The sequence below is a fragment of the Pipistrellus hanaki genome (assembly GCF_964339955.1).
Source record: "Pipistrellus hanaki genome assembly, chromosome: 2".
NCBI lineage: Eukaryota > Metazoa > Chordata > Mammalia > Chiroptera > Vespertilionidae > Pipistrellus > Pipistrellus hanaki.
In genome coordinates, this window is record NC_140504.1 from 5,193,445 (window position 1) to 5,208,186 (window position 14,742).

The 14,742-nt window shown below is 59.6% G+C and overlaps 1 protein-coding gene across 1 annotated transcript in view; it reads right to left on the bottom strand.

Annotated features, from left to right (window-relative positions):
• Positions 1-1,769: 1,769 nt before the first annotated feature.
• Positions 1,770-14,742, bottom strand: part of TMPRSS2 (transmembrane serine protease 2) — a 31,035-nt gene continuing 18,062 nt past the window's right edge. The window contains exons 7-14 of the mRNA XM_084873646.1: positions 14,523-14,633; positions 10,775-10,818; positions 9,615-9,786; positions 7,970-8,145; positions 6,409-6,504; positions 5,418-5,560; positions 4,505-4,657; positions 1,770-3,050 (exon numbers count right to left, since the gene is read on the bottom strand). Of these exons, the coding sequence (XP_084729772.1) occupies positions 3,039-3,050; positions 4,505-4,657; positions 5,418-5,560; positions 6,409-6,504; positions 7,970-8,145; positions 9,615-9,786; positions 10,775-10,818; positions 14,523-14,633 (907 nt within the window). The 3' untranslated portion in view covers positions 1,770-3,038. The remainder of the gene's footprint in view (positions 3,051-4,504; positions 4,658-5,417; positions 5,561-6,408; positions 6,505-7,969; positions 8,146-9,614; positions 9,787-10,774; positions 10,819-14,522; positions 14,634-14,742) is intronic.

The window sequence follows — 14,742 nt, forward strand, 5'->3', positions numbered from 1 at the left end:
AAATAGCAACGATGCCCACTCGTGGGCCCTCAGTCCAGGCTCCTCGGGGCTCGGCTGTCTGGTGGGGTGGGCTGAGTTTGGAGCAGAGCGAGATGAAGGGCTGGAGGGAATGGAACTGACCAGAGCTGACTGGACGCAGGGTCTGGCCGGCCGCAGGGGCTCGGCGATGCTGTGGGAGGGAGGGTGGCGTGGGAGGCACCGGCGTTTGTCCAGAGGACTTCCTGGGTGTGTGGTTGCCCTCTAAGGTGCCACGTGGAGCACCTACCTCATCACTACCCTTCCTATGCACGGCCACGCCAGAAGCACCCACAGGCTGGACGGGCTCCAGGGACCCTGTGTGTTGGGGAGGAGAGGACCCAGCCTGAGGGGCAAGTCCGCCCCCAGCAGCAGCCGGAGCAGCAGAGGGGCAGCCAGGGGTCGCCTTGGCCTCCGGGGGTCAGACCCCACCTCACTGTTCCCTCCAGGGAAAAGGATGAGCTCAGGCTCCGAGGCCCCAGCAAGCGAAGGCTGGAGCACCACTCGTCACGGAGCCGATTGGTTTACAATGAGGCCGAGGGCACGGGGGTGAATTTCGTAAATGCTCCTGTAGAAGTATCATTCACTCCAGCCTTTCCCTACCACACCGGAGCCTGGGAGAGGGCGCTCAGGCTCGCCTCGGCCCCTCTGCACCCACAGCAGCCAGCCGAGGGCTGTGGGGCTGTTTGCGAAGTCGGGCTGTGGAGGCAGGGCTGGGTGGAAGGGAAAAGGCTGGAAAACTGGGGCTGGAAAACCAGGGGACCCCAAAGCAGAGAGCAATGGGATCTGACCCGAGCGTAAGACAGGACAGGCCCTGTGACAATGCAGCAGGGTGTGTGTGTGTGTGTGTGTGTGTGTATGTGTGTGTGTGTGTGTGTAAAGTGGGTGGGGAGGGGAACCCACGCAGGGCACTGACTGCGGACCCATCTGCAAGAAGCAACAAAACGATCGGCTCGAATTATGCGCTTTCATTAATGCTTACGTTTTCCTAAGTCTTCTGGGTCATTTTATATTAAGCAAATTAACTTCCTTGCTTTTTTTTCCCATTGATTTTTTTTTTTTTTTTTTTTTAGAGAGAGCAGAAGACTGGGAAGGGGGTGAGGGCATGTGCCGAGGGGTCAGGGAGGCTGGGGGAAGGTCAATTGGAAAAAAAAAAAAGAGAGAGAGAGACATATGTACTACTACTTGTAATACTTTAAATAATAATAATAATAAAAAAGAACAGCAACAAATGCAAAAAAGAGAGTGGAAGAGAGAGGGAGTGACAGAGAAAGAAACATCGATGTGAGAAAGACACATTGATTGGTTGTCTCCCTCATGTGCCCCGACCAGGGCCAGGGGTCGAGCCTATAACTGAGGTACATGCCCTTGACCAGAATCAAACCTGGGACTGGTGCTCGGACCACTGAGCAAACTGGCCAGGGCTTAATTCTCTTTATAGAAGTATGACTACAAGCGTATCTGTATGTCCCTAGTCTCGGCACTCCAGCTACACCTCAAAGTGGAGTGAGCCTCACCCCAAGGAAAACCTCTCACAGGTGAATCCCAGGTGAAAACCGTACCGGGAAGGGCTGGCGCTGCCCACGTGGACACTTTTGGGCGTGGACTCAGCCATCAGAATTGGCCCACTCGCTGAACCCTGGGGTAACCCCACCTCAGCACTCGCAGTGCGTTTGTGCACAAAGCCCTCAGCGGGGTGGGGCGGGGTGGGGGGGGGGGGCACACGACGACACATGATGGACGTGACTGAGACTCAATACATATTTGGAAAAAGAGCATAATTTATTTGTACAACATTTCACAGTTCAATTTACAGTTTAAAAAAAAAAAAAAAAGGATACAAAACAAGACAAACGAGGGTCACATAAATAAAAGGAAAGGAGGAACGGGTGCTCCCCAAGAGGAGCCGGGAGCCTCAGTGCCGCGGGCCTGGGAGATCTCTGGACGCCGCTGCCCCGGGGGCCATGGAGCGAGCATCCTGGGAAGGGCACAGCCTGCCACTCAAGGTCAAGTCCTAGCAGTGCATCCTTCCGTTCCTGGAAACCAGCGTGCTGGCCGAGCATGGCCTCCCCGGCAGGTCCAATGCACGTGGCCCCTCCTTCCAGGGAACCCCCAGGGGCCAGGAGGGGCCCGCACCCCGAGTCCGAAAGACACCTCTTCTTTGCCGCAAGCGCGTGCTGCTCCTCAGCGAACGCCTTCCCAGAGCGTGAGGCCCGGCGCCAGTCCCGGGAAGGCGGCTACTCCTGGCCGTGGCTCCCCCTCGGCAAGGCCCACAGGTCCAGGGGGCCCGGCGTGGCCACGGCCCGGAGCGTCCCCGGGGGGCCTCCGTGCGCACTGAGGTAGCGGTAACGTGGAGACGGTGCGGGCGGACAGCGCCGCTGAATCACACATCCCTGATTTCCCCAGGAACCTCGATTTCCCGTGATTAGTCTTACTGGCTGCAGGCTCCAAGGGCCCTGTCTACCCTCTCCCCCACAAGAAGAAAAAAGGTCTCTGTGTCCCTTCAAAGGACCATCAAGTTACCCCCCCCCATGAAGGGTGGGTCCCTGGGTTTCAGCCACCGCCCGGGGCTGCTCCGAAGTCAGTCAGACCTGGTGAGTGGGAACGCCTGTGGGGAGACAGGCCCCGGCCTTCCCAGCGGCCTCCCTAGCAGAGGCCCAGAGCGAGACGCCCTTCCCGTCTCTAACCGTCCACAGCTGAGCGGTCGCCAGCCCCACGGCAGCCCCTGGACGGGCTCAGAGGAAGATGCGGGCAGGCAGGCTCCAGCCCTCTGCCCCGCGTTGGCCGGGGACGCCACACCCAGCCCGGGCGGTCACCCCCTTCGGACAGAAGCTCGGGGAGCAGGGCCGGGGAGGAGCCACCGTGGCCTGATCAGCACTGTGGAGACTGCCAGAGACGGACAAGTTCACGGTTTAATCAAAACGAAAGGACCTCTGCGTCATCGCTCACAAACACCGGCGCGGGGAGGGAAAACCAGCCCCTCGCTGCCCCGTCGCCCGGCGTCGAGGACGAGGCCGGACGGATCAGCTGTTTGCCTGTTCAAAAGGGAAAAAGAAGAGGTTATTTAAAAAAAAAAAAAATATATATATATATATTATTGATTTTTTTACAGAGAGGAAGGGAGAGGGAGAGAAACATCCATCAGCCGCCTCCTGCACACCCCCTACTGGGGATGTGCCCGCAACCAAGGTGCATGCCCTTGACCGGAATCGAACCTGGGACCCTTGAGTCCGCAGGCCGATGCTCTATCCACCGAGCCAAACCGGTTAGGGCAGAAAGGACGTTATTTCCTTAAGATAAACACCAATAGGAAACTTTTTTCTCGCTCTAGGTTGACAAGGCACGGATACACCTGCTGAGCAAGCCTCAGAGGACAAAGGGACGTGGTCTCCGCACAGCATGAAGGTCAGGACTGAGCTGACCGTGGCGGCAGGCAGCTGGGCCGAGGACCAGGCGTGCCCGGGCCTGGAGGGAGCGGGGAGCCGGGTGTGTGCGGAAGCCAACCGCTCAGCAGGCCCGGGACCCAGGCCTTGGCTGGGAAACTCGCTCCACACGGCCACGGAGAGACACCCGTGTCCAACCGCCTGGCTCCCTGCCCGGGGCCTCTCCTGTGAGAGCCTTCCACCCGATGCTTGGGCGCTGAGCCCTGGCCATGCCCCGCACACCGTGCGGTGTGCTCTCTCACAGACCGGGCAGACAGCCCGCCCCTGGGCCTGGCTCCCCTCCACGGGAGCCCCATCAGGACATCCTGTTCCAGCTCTCGGCCCTCTGCCGGGTGCGGACTGGATAGCCGCTGTGGGCACTAGCAGGTATGAGGCCTCTGGTTTTATTTGGGGGCCACGTCAGACAATGCCCTGGGGTCCTGTCCCCCTCCGCAGACTGGAGACTTGAGAGGACACAACGAGAAACTACGTCTCTCACTGGCAGGGGCCCCGGGATGGAGCGGGACCTGGCTCTAGCCGGGACTCGGGCAGCGCCGGGGAAGAGGTCTCCGCCGAGCAGCGGGGTCAGGCCGGGAGTCCAGGGGGCAGGCGGCAGGGAGCCCCTGGGACGTCCTGTTTCACCGCCTCCGTTCTGTGTGCACCAGAGCCCCAGCTGCTCCCCACCCCGGACTGGGGGCCCCGCCCGGGGTGCCCTCGATGGCCCAGAAAAGGACAGGGCACCGTCCCGGCTCCACTGGCTGGTTTGCATCCCTGTGCTCTCTTCCGGCACCGAAGTCCGGGTGGAGCCAGCTGAGCCGGGACTGTGGTCAGCAGAGCACGGCCCCGGGTGAAGCCAGCCCTGCCGGCTGCTTCGTCCACGCCCGCTGGGCCGCGTGCCAGGGAGGGCCCAGCAGTGACGGGTGGACACGGGGGCGGGAGGGGGGAGGGATGGGGAGGGGACAGGGCAGTGTGGGTGGCCCTCAGCTCCCAACAGCGGGACCACGGCTCACAGACACCTGGGCTGTGACACGTGCCCGAGCTCCGAGCCCGGAGGACAGGGAACTCACCTTCATTTGTCGGTAGATCCAGTCTGTAAACATCGTCACGTTCCCGTACACGCCCGGCCTGTTCGCCTTGGCGCAGCCGGACCCCCAGCTCGTGTCCCCGATCAGCCACCAGATGCTGCTTTTCAACGTGACCAGGGGGCCGCCGCTGTCACCCTGGGGACAAGCAGGCAACAGAGCAGACGTCAAGCCCCCGCCGCCCACGCCACGGCCTTGCACGGGGTCTCCGTGGGACTTCCCAGGGGGTGTGAGGGTGTCTTAGCTCTTCCAATAGGTAAGAGCCGTGGTCGGCAAACTGCAGCTCGCGAGCCACAGGGGGCTCTTGGGCCCCTTGAGTGTGGCTCCTCCACAAAACACCACGGCCTGGGTGAGTCTATGCTGAAGAAGTGGCGTTAGAAGAAGTTTATGTTTAAAAAATGTGGCTCTCAACCAAAGGACAGATGTGCACACACATGAGCCTAACCGGTGGCCAAGGACAATAGGGGGGTGGAGGCATGAGTGGGGGAGGGGATTGGAATGGGGGATTGGGGACAAATGTGTGATACCTTAATCAATAAAGAAATTAATAAAAATAATAATAATAATAATAAAATAAAAAATGTGGCTCTCCAAAGAAATTTCAGTCGTTGTCCTGTTGCTATTTGGCTCAGTGGACTAATGAGTTTGCCGACCACTGGGCAAGAGTCATAGAATCCCCCAGAGAGACTGCGCCCGCGATGCATTTTAGCCTAGACGAGCTCAGAGTTAGTACGTCCACGGGCGTCTGCATCTTAAAGCAGCCCCGTCCTTATTTCTGCTCCGGGGACACGTGGCTCATCTAAACCCCCACCCCAGGGACGCGGAGCCTCCTCTCCCAGCGGGGAGGACGGGGCTCACGGGCTCGGTGGGGCGGGCGAGAGCGGGCAGCGGCACACACCTGGCAGGAGTCCACGCTGCCGGCCAGGTAGCCGGCGCACAGCATGGCGGGCGTGACCAGGTTGTTGTAGACGAATCTGCTGTTGCACCGCGCCGGCTCGATGAGGGCCACCCTCGCCGCGTTCAGCACGTCCGACGTTTTCCCTGAGACAGAGCGGGTCATGGCCCGTCAGCGCAGCCCGGGCTCCCACGGGAGGGCGGGTCCCCTCCTGGAGACAGGCCACGGGGGACGACAGGAGGCCCTCCCCGCCCCCCCTCCTTCCACCTCCCACCCTGCCTCCCGGGGAACTGGGTCACCCCTGCTGCTGGCCAGCCTGGCTTCCTGCAGCTCTAGGTTTGTTTGTTTGTTTGTTTGTTTGTTTTTTAAAGGGAGAACTATGGTTTGTTTTTTTAAACTATATTTTATTGATTTCTTACAGAGAGGAAGAGAGAGGGACAGAGAATTAGAAACATCGATGAGAGAGAATCATCGATCAGCTGCCTCCTATACGCCCCCTACTGGGGATGTGCCCGCAACCAAGGTACGTGCCCTTGACTGGAATCGAACCTGAGACCTTTCAGTCCGCAGGCTGACGCTCTATCCACTGAGCCAAACCGGTTTCGGCAAGGTTTTGGTTTCAGGGGGAAGACTTCCTGGCCCTGCAGCCAGGGGAACACACACCCCCCCCTCCCCCCCCCCGATCCGCCATCTCCTTCCCCTACATCCCGCGTTCCAGAGTCGCCCTCACCATCACTCAGCAACTTGGTTCATCGGTTCTGCGGGCTCACCCTGCCTCTTCTCCTCCGGCCCCCCGCCGGCCAAGAGCTCCTGTCTCCCTCCGTAAGCAAACCGGCTTTTCTGCACCCCACACCCTCCTCCGTGCACTGGTCACACTGAGGCACAGAGCCCGCGCGAACCGCCCACGGTCACCCATCCCTCGAGCAGACCCAGGACTGAACCCCGGGCTCCCGCCGCACGCCCAGGGACCGCAGACCCGCACCCAGAGCCTCACCTTTCTCGTAGGTGGCCCCCCAGCCGGAGATCCAGCAGGCCTGCCTGGGCTCCAGCATCAGGCCGGGGTTGGGCAGGCACACCGGCCTCACGTTGTCTGTGTTGGAGGGAAAAGCGCCGTGAGCGCGGCCGGTCTGACGTTCCCCGTGTGCCCCCGGCGGGCCGTCCTGCCCCAGGACAGTGCGGGTGCCAGCGGGCCCTGGCAGCCCGCCTCCTGCCCCCGTCGGCACCCTCCTCCCCAAGGGCGGGACGCTCGCCTCCGGCAGTTGTGCGACTTACAAGTGGAATGACTGGCTAGCTCTGCTTCAAAACACACACAATTAACTTTCCTTCAAACCAAATCCTCAAGAAACAGAAATGAAAAATACACAGCGTCTCCAAGGGACAGACGGTCAGACAGACAGACAGACCGTGGCAGTGGCCAGTGGCCAGGGGGCTGGCGGGCACTTCTAGCTCCCGGGGGCCGGGCTGGACCCGCCTCCACCTGCGCTGCTTCCTGACTTGAAGGCAAGCCCCCAGAGGGCAGGGGTGTGGTTTTGTGTCTTTTGCCCCGGGGAAGGGGGAGGGGAGAAGGGGAGAGGGGGCGCTAGAGGGCTCTGGACCCTTGGATGGGCCAGACTGGGGCCTAGCTAAGAAGCGAAAGAATACATGTTGGTTTGTTTTCCTATCCTTTTAAGTTGTTATTACATTAAAGTTGTGGTCGGCAAACTGCGGCTCGAGAGCCACAGGCGGCTCTTTTGCCCCTTGAGTGTGGCTCTTCCACAAAATACCACGGCCTGGGCGAGTGAGTCTATTTGGAAGAAGTGGCGTGAGAAGAAGTTTACGTTTAAAATAACTTGGCTCTCCAAAGGAATTTCAATCATGGTCCTGTTGGTATGTGGCTTCGCTGACTGATGAGCTGGCCGACCACTGGGTTAAAGCATTTCATTTCCGGAATAACGTGGAGAACGAAAGCATCTTTACAAGCCAGAGGGCAGTTGGCCTCTCGGGCAGTGACGCTGCCCCAAGGGGCGTCTGACGACGTCCTGGCACCCCTTTGCCTGCACAACGAGGCAGATCCTGGCATCTAGGGTAAGGTGACCAGACGTCCCGCTTTTGGCGGGACAGTTCCATTTTCTAACAATTTGTCCCGCGTCCCAGTTTTTACAACGCCACGGGACGCGGGACAAATGGTTAAAAATCGGGACTGTCCCACCAAAAGCGGGACGTCTGGTAGGGGGCAGGGGCCGGGGTGCTGCTGAGGGCCCACAGTGCACACATCCATCCCCCGAGAACCTGCCGGCCCCCGATGCCCATGGTGCTGGGGTGGAACCCCCTCCACACGCTCCCTTTTGGTCAACTTGCCCCCTGGACACGGAGGAGAGTGTGGTGCCCACTGCTTCCCTTCCCCCACACGGCACCTTTCCAGGGGGCCTGGCTTCTGCAGGGCACACACCTGTCAGCCACCCCTCCGCCCGCCACCCCTGCCTCCCCGGACCGCAGCCCAGGCTTTCTCTCCAGCCAGCCCTCCTCCCGCCGGGTCAGGGGGCTCACCGCCCGGGCCCGCGGACGGAGGCGCGTACCGTTGAAGGTCAGCGGCGTCTGCAGCTTCATCAGCGCGATGTCGTTGTTCTTGGTCTTGGAGTCGTAGTGCGGGTGGGAGATCACCTTGCCCACGCGGTGGGCGTTTCCGTAGAACATGGCCGACTGCCTCAGGATTCCCGCGAAGGCCATCCAGTTCCGGGGGTGGTTTAGGGGCCTGGCGGGCGGAGGTGAGCACCGCTCAGCATCCCGGAGCCGGCGAGCGGCAGTCCTACGCTGGAGGCACGCTTCCCGCGGTGACAGGGCCACCACAGCCAGGGAGACTGGCGAGCAGGTGTGGGGCCTCCCCAGTCCCCGCCTCGGCCCGGCCCCACCTGCACACCTGCCCGCCTTCTACCCCGCTCTGCCTCCGGGCTGAGTCCTGGGCCCCGGGGCTCCGGCAGTTCCAGCAGCAGCCCCTGGACCCTCCCAATAACGAGAACACTGGGTCTTGGACCTATCTGCCTCTCTGAGGTTTTAAACTTCGTTTCTGGCAGGACCGGGTCTTACCTACCCTGCCTGATGTGCTAGGGATTTCCTGACACTCAGAAGGTGCTTTATGAATGTGCAGGGACAAATAGCCTCTGGGTCTCTAGCCCTCAGCTTTATCTGGGCCAGGGGTCCTCAAACTTTTTAAAGTGGGGGCCAGATCACGGTCCCTCAGAGAGCTGGAGGGCCAGACTATATGAACTACTAATTCCTACTGTAACACCTCGGCTGCGCTCACTGCCCAAAAAACCTGGCGGGCCGGATCAGACTCCTCTGCGGGCCGCATGTTTGAAGACCCCTGATCTGGGCGTTTCCCACACACCTGCCATGTGTAGACACCTTGCGTGCACCGCCCGAGGCCACACAGCTGAGCCAGGCCCAGCCTCACGCTAAACCAGGAAATAGCTCTGATGAGTGAGTTTTTCTCCAAAATCGACACATAAGCAAAAACTCCATGTCTAAGTGCTAGCCGGGATGGCTCAGTGGATAGAGCGTTGGACTTCGGACTGAAGGGTCCCAGGTTCCATTCCAGGCAAGAACACATAGGCCCGGGTTGTGGGCTCCATCCCCAGTAGGGGGTGTGCAGGAGGCAGCTGATCAATGATTCTCTCTCATCATTGATGTTTCTCTCTCTCCCTCTCCCTTCCTCTCTGAAATCCATAAAAATATATTAAAAACAATAACAACAACTCTATGTTTAAGGAAAAAAAGGGGAGAGGGGACAGCATCTTCCACAAAAGCTAACGCCATACATTATCCCTTTGATTTGCCCCTCCCAGTCGGCTCTGTGGGAACCTGTGTGAGGCCACGGGGAACCTCCCGGCAGGGCAGTGTGCGATCCCAGAGTGTGTCTGAGTGTGGCCTCTCCCAGGACGATCGTCCAGAGACCAGAGCTCCCCCGAGGGCAGCAGAGGCCAGTGACACCCAGCCCGGCCCTGCGTCCTTGCTCCCAGAACCCTGCCCTCAGCGGACGCCCAGTGCACACCTGCTGAGGTGGGCGTGGCCACGGGCAGCACGTGCCCTGGCTCATCTGACCCCTCCCCCCGGGACGGAGGGGGCGCCATCACAGCCCGCTTATCCACAGGGAAACGGGAGCTGAAGAGGCCACCTCCCCACCTCCCCACCTCCCCACGCAGGAGCCCGCTCCCGGGAACGTACTCCTCCACGCAGTGGGCGGCCGTCACGATCCATTCGGGGGTGATGATGGAGCCTCCGCAGACGTGCACGCCCTGCACGTGCAGGCTGACCTGCCAGGGCCAGTCCCCCGGGGCGGCGCTCGACCCGCCCACGATCCGGCTCTGCCGGCCCATCTTCGAGTTCACCCCGCACTCTGGAAGCGACAAGCAGGACAGAGCAGGCCGGTGAGCAGGATCGGGGCCACCCTGCACCCCGATACCCACCCGTGCGGCGTGCGCCCGGACCGCGCCCGTCCCCAAGGCCCCGCCAGGCTGGTGGACGACATTCCCTCCTCTCTTTCTGGATTGTTTGGGGTCTGGCTTTGGGAGAGCGTGGCCTGGTCCCCTTTAGGGTGGAGGGATGCGGGACACCCCGTCACCCTGAGATCCTCCACCCCCTCCATGCACCTCTTAGACTGCCACTGTGACTCCAGACACCCATGTGGGTCCTGGGTGACAAAGGCCCTGGATCTCCTGAGCCCTAGCGCCGTGGTTGGCAAATGGCGGCTCCAGAGCCACATGCGGCTCTTTGGCCCCTTGAGTGTGGCTCTTCCATAAAATACCACATCCTGGGCGAGTCTATTTTGAAGAAGTGGCGTTAGAAGAAGTTTAAGTTTAAAAAATGTGGCTCTCCAAAGAAATGTCAATTGCTGTCCTGTTGATATTTGGCTCTGAAGACGAATGAGTTTGCCGACCACTGGGCTAGGGGGATTGAATGCTCAGGGGCCCAAGACCACAGAACCAAGTGAAGGAGGGATTCCGCCTGATGCTGGTCACCTGCCCACCGGTGCTGGCGGGCCGGAGGGCAGGGTGGGCAGCTTGCTCCCTTGGTACCTACAGAAGCTTCTGCCCAGGGGGCTGGAAAGCTACTGCCAGGCCCTGGGGAACATCAGCTGAGCTCCAGGACTGAGAGGCGGTAAAGGAACAGGGCAGGGCATCCCTGAGCGGAGCCCAGGGCTGAGCCTTCCCTGCTGCTAAGAGGTTTGCGAGCAGAAGTAACCCAAACACAGCAGGGGCAGCCCAGGCCTCCCGCTCCACCTCGGGGTGGCTTCAGAGGGGCCCCCTTCTCTCTCCACCCTCCCAGGCACAGGGGATCCGTGTCCGAAAACATGGGACCAAAAAGGGAAACCAAGGCCCACTTACCTATACAGCGTAAGGAAACGACCGTTTTTGAAGAACAGACGTCGCTACGAAAGAAGAAAGACAACGGTGGTCACCACAGATGAGCCATTCGACTCTCACAACGCTCAGAATGTTCTCCCGCGTTCTCACTCCCCTGCCTCCCCAGACGTGGGGGGGAGAGGGGGGGTGGAGTCCGTGACCGAAAGCTTGGATCAGGAAAGTACATCCATTCAGAGGGCAGTGGTGAAGAGCAGACACCGAGAGTGGGTCAAACCCATAGTGGCTGTGTGACCTTGAGCAAGTTATGTAACCCCTGTGCCTCGGTTTCCCCATCTGCAGAATGGGCTGATCACAGCACAGGATGGCTTCGAGGGCAAGCCCGCAGCAACATGGGCCCATTATGTCTATTCTGGGATTTTATTTTTTATTATTATTATTTTTTTATATATATATTTTATTGGTTTTGTACAGAGAGGAAGGGAGAGAGATAGAGAGTTAGAAACATCCATGAGAGAGAGTCATTGATCAGCTGCCTCTTGCACACCCCCTACTGGGGATATGCCCGCAACCAAGGTACATGCCCTTGACCGGATTCGAACCCGGGACCTTTCAGTCCCCAAGCCGACGCTCTATCCATTGAGCCAAACCGGTTTCGGCTATTCTGGGATTTTAAATCGGCCTCTACTTTTAAACTAAGGGGGCCATTTGTAAACTTTAGTTTCCTATGACTGCTTCACATTCATCACACAGAAAACAATACAAGCCATTATTTGTCTGGGAGCAGGAAAAAAAAACAAAAAACAAGAGTTACTGCTTTGGAAGGTAAACATTTGAGGTTACAGGCGGAAAAGAGGTAACCGAAGCGTCCTGGTGTAGAGCGAATGCTCCTCCTAAATGCTGGGGAGGAGAGAGGCGGCCTGGACATCCGGGCATTCACAGCTGGCCACGGCCCACGACACACCAACCACCACAGAGACCCACACCCGGCTGGCCCCCTGCTCCCGAAGGTCAGCACACAGCCCGCCGCCCAGCCCTGTCTGCGCGGACACCGAGCCTGGGCCCCGTCAGGGACCCTCTCCTGAGAGAGGCGGCAGCTTCTATGCCAGCCCCGGGGTAGCCTGGCTTCATGCCACCCCCCTTCTAGGAAAAACGTGCCGAGACGCCAATCCAAGAATCACCCTGGGCTCCTGCCGGCGTCCAATCCAGAGCAAACCTCTGCTCCTTTGAATCTTCCCCAAAATGACCCAACACGAGCCCGAACCCTGTAAGCCGCTTTCAACACCTTCCCGCCCACACGGCCCACCTGCCAAGGGCGACGGCATGTCCCGGCCGTCCTGGCTGAGGGACACCGGCCAGGCCGAGAAGCCCATCCCCACGGAAAGGTGTTTTCTAAGAATCGAACCCGGCTGTGCAGCCATCAGCCTCCGGCTCGCTGCGGCCACTCCGGGCCCCGTTAATGGCTCAGACGTAAGACCGACAACGTAAAAAATGCCCAAACCTGCACGGATGTTTTTATGAGTATATTGGAGCCAAACTGGTGACAATTGCGGGGAAGCAAAACCGCAATGGATTTTGCTTATTTTATATATCGCAGCCAAAGGAGGAGACATAGCGGGTTACAGGAAATCCACTGGTGATGGGTTACGGAGGCGGGAGAAAGCAAAGTGAGGAAACCTCTGGGATTGGATAAGAAGTGAAATGATGGACAGGAAAAACGTACCGAGATGTCAACCCAAGAATCACCCTCGGCTCCTGCCAGCGTCCAATCCAGAGCAAGCCCCTGCTCCTTGAAGAGCAGACACCGAAAGTGGGTCAAACCCCAGCCCGGTGACCTGGAGCAAGTTACGTAACCTCTGTTTCCCCACCTGCAGAATGGGCTAATAACAGCACCGACTCACAGGATGGCTTTGAGGGTAAGCATGCACCTTCTGATGATCAATGCTTCTCCTACAGAGGTGTGTGCAGGAGAGTTAACAGTCAGCGGTTAACATGGTACAACAATGAGGGGGCTGTGGCTTCCACTCCGACTGTGCTTTGAGGGGGAGGGGGAGGAAATTACTTAGCTATTCCAAAGGTAGGTTATCAATTATGTTATTACAGATGCAAAAAAGACAACAGGCTCCGTGAAGGCCAAGACTGACCTTTGTTAAAGAAGAATACCAGCCTAGGCCGTGACTGCCACCATGGCTCAGTTTTGGTTAGGAAGTTTTCATTCCCCACATCCTATGTGGTTACGTCCAGTCTGAGTTTGCAAGGCCACCACGCAGGCCTCCCCTGAGCTCCTGGGGTGTAGTGTGCGACCCCTTTTTCGTCCACAATAACAAAGGGCAGCTTCTGAGAGCAGAAGCGAAGTCCCCCCACTCCCCCAACGCAGAGACCCCGAGAGCCAGGCCAATGCCTCTCTCCCCACTCCGAGGCCTTGGTCCTCCTGAGCTCCAGGGCTCAGAGGTGAGGTGGCAGCTTCCGCCCCCACTCGGCCCCATTAGCCCCGGCCTCGGTCACCCAGGGGCACAGGCGGCGCTCGGCACGGACCAAGGCCCAGGCAGCTGTGTTTGGCTTCCCCGGCGGGCCGACCGCAGCCCGCTGTTTGGACGGGCACACCTGGCCGGGCCAGCCCGCCTCCGGGGCGCACCCTGCCCCGCTCCCAGGGACAGCCGGGCTCCAGAAGAAGTCGGACCCCAGACACCTCAGCCTCAGCTGGCGGCCACTAGGAATGCAAACCTGCTTCCGGCCTCCCACTCCCGGACAGAGGGACAGCGTGATTAACCCAGCCTTCCCTGGCCTGCGGGAGGCGGCGGCTGGCAGCTGGGGGAAGCTTTTCACAAAGGACTCTGTGTCTCTTTAAAGAGCAACAGACAATGACCCGCCTGGGGACACTGTCGACATTTTAAATGCTCGCCAAGCTCCGCCCACCCCTCCCCCACCTTCCTAACCAGCTAAGCCAGTGGTCGGCAAACTGCGGCTCCTGAGCCACATGCGGCCCTTTGGCTCCTTGAGTGTGGCTCTCCCACAAAATACCACGTGCGGGCGCTCACGTACAGTGCGATTGAAACTTCGTGGCCCAGGCGCAGAAGTCGGTTTTCGGCTCTCAAAAGACATGTCCATCACTGTGCTGTTGATATTTGGCTCTGTTGACTAATGAGTTTGCCGACAATTATGCTAAGCTGTCGACCATGTGACCTGGGGTCATGTGACCTGGCGTTTGAGTTCATTACCACCCACAGGGCACACTGTGACCCACCCAGGGCTGCCAGTCAGCCTGGTGGTACAGGAAATGATGGCTGAAGGGGGGTGCTGCCTCCCGGCCCTCCCAGGGCAGCCTGTGACCCCGGGCGTGGGGCTGGGACTGACCATCCAGCTGCCTGGGACTGCGGGGGTTCCTGGAAGCAGGACGTCAGCGCTAAAACCAGCCAGGTGCCAGGCAAGCAGGGCCGGCCACCCTGCAGGGACCCAAGGCGCTCTCTTTGTTTCTAGAGACCTCCCCTGACAGCTCTAATATCCAGATGGTGAAGAAACGAGTGTGCAATGCCATCTGATGGCGCAGAGGGCACAGGGCACAGCCACACGGCACATAAACCTTCCCCGGAACGAAGCCAGAGCTGCGTGGGGCAGGGGGTCCTGCCCGGAGCCCATGCTCCCCGCAATGAGAATCAGCCCAGCCCGCTATGGCAGCTCAGAAGTGAGAGAGACCCGGGCTGGTGTGGCCCGTGACGCCCCCGCCGTGGTTCTCAGGCTGCCCGGCTCAGAGCGGAGCGGCCGCCGCCCTTACCTGTGGTAGAGCTTCTTGTAGAGGTCGGTGCTGCCGGCGCTGGTGTTCAGCTTCATGAAGCTGGTGGCCCCGCTGTCGTCCGCTATGCCCTGGCTGGAGTAAAAGCTGTTCCTGGAAAAGACAGAGTGTCGCACTCAAAGGGATGGTTAGGCCGCAAGCAGTTACAAACGCCGTGCTAACACGCCCCGGCATGACACTGAGATGACGAGGGACGCCTCAA